The sequence below is a fragment of the Procambarus clarkii genome, chromosome 58 (assembly GCF_040958095.1).
Source record: "Procambarus clarkii isolate CNS0578487 chromosome 58, FALCON_Pclarkii_2.0, whole genome shotgun sequence".
In the NCBI taxonomy this organism is placed as follows: Eukaryota; Metazoa; Arthropoda; class Malacostraca; order Decapoda; family Cambaridae; genus Procambarus; species Procambarus clarkii.
In genome coordinates, this window is record NC_091207.1 from 13,455,122 (window position 1) to 13,462,370 (window position 7,249).

Genomic DNA, 7,249 nt, shown 5'->3' on the forward strand with positions numbered 1-7,249 from the left:
GAATAGTGGTAGGTGCAAGATGAACCACCGTGGTGAGGTGAGCCACAGGGAGGTGGATGAGCCCAACCACGAACAGAAAAAGACGTCTACAGGGAAGAGAATCTCATGGAGGAGTGAAGATGTTCGTCGGGAACGAAGGAGCGAATGGTATAGGAAAGGTAATATGAAGAAAGCAGGGAATAGGTACACCCAGGGTAGGCGCCAGCTTAACCAGAGGGGCATTGGGCCATCGCAAAAGCCTAGTGTGGAAGAGAGGAAGCTGCTGGATGGAGTACTGGTGACAAGTGCCACTGTGAGGAGACAACGCACCTATGAGAGAAGAGGAACCGAGAAGAGAGAAGATTGGCGAAGAGGAGCTCATGAGAGGAAACGTGGAGTACCTGTAGGACGCAGTGGAAGTGCAAGACTATCTCGGAGTGCACGACGCGGTGGAGGCGCTGCATGCACTGAATCTTATAGTGGTAACGAGCCGTTGGAGTACACTCGTGGCCACGGAGAGAGGATTTCTAGTAGGTGTTCAGGGAACACCCATCACACCCGGTCCTATGCGAGGTGGAGATATAATGAGGCAAGTGACTGGCAAGGTGATACGAGCCACGTCACCAACTGGAGGAGTGACACTTCCGGAACGGAGGGAGCAAGAGTATAGGTTGCCCTCTTGAGTGCTGCTCTTCCAGTATGACTCTTATTTTAAGGGGAAGGGTATGTTACGGTGCCCCCTCCTATCTCTTTCGTTTGCCTGCTTTAAGAGTCATATTAGCTCTCCCTACTGATTCTCTGAGGTTCAGGGAGTCTATTGATATATGTGGCGACCAGACCAGCTGCCAGTTAAGGGAAGGAAGTTACATTATAAGTTGTAAGTAAGGGGAAATTGGCGCCCTGTTATAAAATGAAAGAGTATCCCCTAATGCAGGTATGACCTTTTGGAAGGGACACTAGCCGATTGCGGATTGGCCGACTTAGGTCGCGGGCGACCAATCAGGGCCCGCCGTGACGTCACCGAGTGCCCCGGCCGGCGCCAACGTCAGAGTCGACCTGACCTTGGAAGCGAGAGGATGCACCTCGGTCAGCTCTCAGGGATTTGAGGTTCTACAAGCCTTTCTTAGTGGATTAGTGCAGGCTATCGCAGCCCATCTGATGTATTGGAGACCCCGCGCTTCTGGGAAGCAAAAAGGAACCAATATTTTTGAGCAAAAGAGTGACAAACTTGGAAAATATTCGGCGACGACACTGGACGTTGAGGGCCTGAAAAGGTGTGGCGGGCAAGCCTAGCTGTGACCGGGTCACATCCACTGAGGGTTTTGGAAGGACGACACCGTGCCTAGGACAAGGAGCAACGCCTTGTGGAAGGGGCGAGAGTGGGAAAATAGTGATTAGCTCAGCGTCTATCGATGAACCAGGATTGGGGTAGCTGAATCTCAGGGATTGGAACGGCGACGACGTGAAGGCTCCACGAGACCTGAGGACCTGTGGAACGTTCTTGGATCTTCAAGGATCGACTCAGGAAGCGTGGGAACCTCACACCATCGAGGGACAGGTGTCATGAGCCAGGAATGTAAGGTAGATCATTTTCCCTCCCATTACCCCTTGAGTGAGTAGGCTAGTTAGGCCACAATATTTACTTATATGTGGCAATAGGATATTAATACTTTAGTAGTAGAATAGGCTGCAAGGCAGCTTGTGTCCAGGACTGTCAGAGGGGACAGTGTGTATGGAAGGCAGGACAGTGAAGAAGAGGCGCCGACGTGGTGAAGAGGCCCTCCTGTGAGAGAGTGTGGGACTCCTGTCTTTCTGCCCAGCTGAAGGAGTGTTGGAGGTGGTGGAAGAAGAGGCTGACGATCTCCAGACTTATTATCCTTATTTTCATATTCATGTATTACTTGCGATTGTGTGTGTGTTCATGTAATTTGCATCAGTAAATTCACACATTTTATCACTGCGTTTAAGTGTGCCTCCATTTATGATATTTCTCTATGAGCATACACGAAGGTTATCATAGTACCACCTAGGGAACACTACATTCTCTATAGAAGTTCTTATTGCCTGGAGAGTGGTAAAGACAGCACAGACTTACATAAAAGTGTACCCTTAGCCATCCAATCAGTATCAGTGCCTGAATGGTGGCAACTATTAACGTAGTGGTTATAGAGAGGTAAAGCCACACAGACCTTCCTGGGAGAGTACCCTGGGCCAACAGTCTAGTAGCAGATCTATGGGAGTAGCAATCTTCTGGCTACAAACAATATATAATACACCCACTGAACTGCATTGCTGGGGTGCAGATATAATAACCCAGCTGGCGACCTTGTTAAGAAGTAGAGAAGACAGGCGGGAAAGGTGTTCCTGCAACCTTTTGTTTGGCAGGCAAGATTCAGGGAGGTTATTGTTATAAGGTAAGCCTGAGTCTTCCTTCACTCCTCCACGGGTCTAGGCCGGAACTGTTAACAGCAGTTTCCCCTTGTTTGACTGAAGGGCTTCCAGGGTGAATCAGTGGCACCCCCTTTTGTGGTGGAAGCAAAGACCTGCGGAGGTGGGCATTGTTGGTCCTCTCCTGTGTGACCGAGGAGACTCCGGTGAATCCCGGGAGTCAGAGGGGCTGAGTATTCGGCCTTTTGAGCCCCTAGCAGCTGAGTGCTAGCAGAGCCCCGGCCCACCTGCACGTGACAACCTGTTGGTGTACCTGCTAGTGTACTTGTTGGTGTACTTGCTGGTGTACTTCTGGTGTACCTGCTGGTGTATCTGTTTGTGTACCTGCTGGTGTACCTGCTGGTGTACCTGTTGGTGTACCTGTTGGTGTACTTGCTGGTGTACTTGCTGGTGTACCTGTTGGTGTACCTGTTGGTGTGCTTCTGGTGTACCTGCTGGTGTACCTGCTGGTGTACCTGTTTGTGTACCTGCTGGTGTACCTGCTGGTGTACCTGCTGGTGTACCTGCTGGTGTACCTGTTGGTGTACTTGCTGGTGTACCTGTTGGTGTACCTGTTGGTGTACCTGTTGGTGTACTTGCTGGTGTGCTTCTGGTGTTCCTGCTGGTGTACCTGCTGGTGTTCCTGCTGGTGTATCTGCTGGTGTACCTGCTGGTGTTCCTGCTGGTGTACCTGCTGATGTACCTGCTGGAGTACCTGCTGGTGTACCTGCTGGTGTACCTGCTGGTGCTCCTGCTGGTGTACCTGCTGGTGTACCTGCTGGTGTACCTGCTGGTGTTCCTGCTGGTGTACCTGCTGGTGTACGTGACTGTGTACCTGCTGGTGTACCTGACTGTGTACCTGCTGGTGTACCTGCTGGTGTACCTGCTGATGTACCTGCCGATGTAAATGCTGGTGTTCCTGCTGGTGTACCTGCTGGTGTTCCTGCTGGTGTACCTGCTGGTGTTCCTGCTGGTGTACCTGCTGGTGTTCCTGCTGGTGTACCTGACTGTGTACCTGCATGTGTACCTGCTGGTGTACCTGCTGGTGTACCTGCTGGTGTACCTGCTGGTGTACCTGCTGGTGTACCTGCTTGTGTACCTGCTTGTGTACCTGCTTGTGTACCTGCTGGTGTACCTGCTGGTGTACCTGCTGGTGTACCTGCTGATGTACCTGCTTGTGTAGCTGCTGGTGTACCTGCTGGTGTACCTGCTGGTGTACCTTCTGGTGTACCTGCTGGTGTACCTGCTGGTGTACCTGCTGGTGTACCTGCTGATGTACCTGCTGGTGTATCTGCTGGTGTTCCTGCTGGTGTACCTGCTTGTGTACCTGCTGGTGTACCTGCTGGTGTACCTGCTGATGTACCTGCTGATGGACCTGCTGGTGTACCTGCTGGTGTACCTGCTGGGGTACCTTCTGGTGTACCTACTTCTGTACCTGACTGTGTACCTGCTGGTGTACCTGCTGGTGTACCTGCTGGTGTACCTGCTGGGGTACCTTCTGGTGTACCTACTTCTGTACCTGACTGTGTACCTGCTGGTGTACCTGCTGGTGTACCTGCTGGTGTTCCTGCTGGTGTACCTGCTGGTGTACCTGCTGGTGTACCTTCTGGTGTACCTGCTGGTATACCTGCTGGTGTTCCTGCTGGTGTACCTGCTGGTGTACCTGCTGGTGTTCCTGCTGGTGTACCTGACTGTGTACCTGCTGGTGTACCTGCTGGTGTACCTGCTGGTGTACTTGCTGATGTACCTGCTGGTGTACCTGCTGGTGTACCTGCTGGGGTACCTTCTGGTGTACCTACTTCTGTACCTGACTGTGTACCTGCTGGTGTACCTGCTGGTGTACCTGCTGGTGTACCTGCTGGTGTACCTGCTGGTGTACCTTCTGGTGTACCTTCTGGGGTACCTGCTGGTGTACCTGCTGGTGTACCTGCTGGTGTAGCTGCTGGTGTAGCTGACTGTGTACCTGCTTGTGTACCTGCTGGTGTACCTGGTGGTGTACCTGCTGATGTACCTGCTGGTGTACCTGCTGGAGTTCCTGCTGGTGTACCTGCTGATGTACCTGCTGGTGTACCTGCTGATGTACATTCTGGTGTACCTGTTGGTGTAGCTGACTGTGTACCTGCTTGTGTACCTGGTGGTGTACCTGGTGGTGTATCTGCTGGTGTACCTGCTGGTGTTCCTGCTGGTGTACCTGCTGGTGTAGCTGCTTGTGTACCTGCTGGTGTACCTGCTGGTGTACCTGCTGGTGTACCTGCTGGTGTAGTTATTGGTGTACCTGGTGATGTACCTGCTGGTGTATCTGCTGGTGTTCTTGCTGGTGTACCTGCTGATGTACCTGCTGGTGTACCTGCTGATGTACCTTCTGGTGTACCTGCTGGAGTAGCTGACTGTGTACCTGCTTGTGTACCTGCTAGTGCTCCTGCTGGTGTAGCTGACTGTGTTCCTGCTGGTGTACCTGCTGGTGTACCTGCTGATGTACCTTCTGGTGTACCTGCTGGTGTAGCTGACTGTGTACCTGCTTGTGTACCTGCTAGTGCTCCTGCTGGTGTAGCTGACTGTGTTCCTGCTGGTGTATCTGCAGGTGTACCTGCTGGTGTTCCTGCTGGTGTACCTGCTGGTGTACCTGCTGATGTACCTGCTGGAGTACCTGCTGGTGTACCTGCTGGTGTTCCTGCTGGTGTACCTGCTGGTGTACCTGCTGGTGTACCTGCTGATGTACCTGCTGGAGTACCTGCTTGTGTACCTGCTGGTGTACCTGCTGGTGTTCCTGCTGGTGTACTTGCTGGTGTACCTGCTGGTGTACCTGCTGGTGTACCTGCTGGTGTCCCTGCTGGTGTACCTGCTGGTGTACCTGCTGGAGTACCTGCTGGTGTACCTGCTGGTGTTCCTGCTGGTGTACTTGCTGGTGTACCTGCTGGTGTACCTGCTGGTGTACCTGCTGGTGCTCCTGCTGGTGTACCTGCTGGTGTACCTGCTGGTGTACCTGCTGATGTACCTGCTGGTGTATCTGCTGGTGTACCTGCTGGTGAACCTGCTGGTGTACCTGCTGGTGCTCCTGCTGGTGTACCTGCTGGTGTACCTGATGGTGTTCCTGCTGGTGTACCTGCTGGTGTACCTGCTGGTGTTCCTGCTGGTGTACTTGCTGGAGTACCTGCTGGTGTACCTGCTGGTGTACCTGCTGGTGTACCTGACTGTGTACCTGCTTGTGTACCTGCTGGTGTACCTGGTGGTGTACCTGCTGATGTACCTGCTGGTGTACCTGATGGTGTTCCTGCTGGTGTACCTGCTGGTGTACCTGCTGGTGTACCTGCTGGTGTTCCTGCTGGTGTTCCTGCTGGTGTACCTGCTGATGTACCTGCTGGCGTACCTGCTGATGTACCTGCTGGTGTACCTGCTGGTGTACATTCTGGTGTACCTACTTCTGTACCTGACTGTGTACCTGCTGGTGTACCTGCTGGTGTACCTTCTGGTGTACCTGCTGGTGTACCTGCTGGTGTACCTGCTGGTATACCTGTTGGTGTAGCTGCTTGTGTACCTGCTGGTGTAGCTGCTGGTGTACCTGCTGGTGTACCTGCTGGTGTTCCTCTTAGTGTACCTGCTGGTGTTCCTGTTGGTGTACCTACTGGTGTACCTTCTTGTGTACATGCTGGTGTACCTGCTTGTGTCCCTGCTGGTGTACCTGCTGGTGTTCTTGCTTGTGTACCTGCTGGTGTTCTTGCTGGTGTACCTGCTGGTGTACCTTCTGGTGTACCTGCTGGTGTACCTTCTGGTGTACCTGCTGGTGTACCTGCTGGTGTTCCTGCTGGTGTACCTGCTGGTGTACCTGCTGGTGTTCCTGCTGGTGTTCTTGCTGGTGTACCTGCTGGTGTACCTGCTGGTGTTCCTGCTGGTGTTCCTGCTGGTGTACCTGCTGGTGTACCTGCTGGTGTACCTGCTGGTGTTCCTGCTGGTGTTCTTGCTGGTGTACCTGCTGGTGTACCTGCTGGTGTACCTGCTGGTGTTCCTGCTGGTGTACCTGCTGGTGTACCTGCTGGTGTTCTTGCTGGTGTACCTGCTGGTGTTCTTGCTGGTGTACCTGCTGGTGTACCTTCTGGTGTACCTGCTGGTGTACCTTCTGGTGTACCTGCTGGTGTACCTGCTGGTGTTCCTGCTGGTGTTCCTGCTGGTGTACCTGCTGGTGTTCCTCTTAGTGTACCTGCTGGTGTTCCTGTTGGTGTACCTACTGGTGTACCTTCTTGTGTACATGCTGGTGTACCTGCTTGTGTCCCTGCTGGTGTACCTGCTTGTGTACCTGCTGGTGTTCTTGCTGGTGTACCTGCTGGTGTACCTTCTGGTGTACCTGCTGGTGTTCCTGCTGGTGTACCTGCTGGTGTACCTGCTGGTGTTCCTGCTGGTGTACCTGCTGGTGTACCTGCTGGTGTTCTTGCTGGTGTACCTGCTGGTGTACCTTCTGGTGTACCTGCTGGTGTTCCTGCTGGTGTACCTGCTGGTGTACCTGCTGGTGTACCTGCTGGTGTTCCTCTTAGTGTACCTGCTGGTGTACCTTCTGGTGTACCTGCTGGTGTACCTTCTGGTGTACCTGCTGGTGTACCTGCTGGTGTTCCTGCTGGTGTACCTGCTGGTGTTCCTGCTGGTGTTCCTGCTGGTGTACCTGCTGGTGTACCTGCTGGTGTTCCTCTTAGTGTACCTGCTGGTGTACCTTCTGGTGTACCTGCTGGTGTACCTTCTGGTGTACCTGCTGGTGTACCTGCTGGTGTTCCTGCTGGTGTACCTGCTGGTGTACCTGCTGGTGTTCTTGCTGGTGTACCTGCTGGTGTTCTTGCTGGTGTACCTGCTGGTGTAC

General features: G+C 53.4%; 1 protein-coding gene across 1 annotated transcript; it reads left to right on the forward strand.

The window, feature by feature from the left end:
- The first annotated feature begins 5,395 nt into the window (after window positions 1-5,395).
- On the forward strand, window positions 5,396-5,929 carry LOC138353565 (NADH-ubiquinone oxidoreductase chain 4-like). The gene has a single exon (XM_069306748.1). It carries the CDS (start codon window positions 5,396-5,398, stop codon window positions 5,927-5,929), a length of 534 nt encoding a protein of 177 aa, XP_069162849.1.
- The last annotated feature ends 1,320 nt before the right edge of the window (window positions 5,930-7,249 follow it).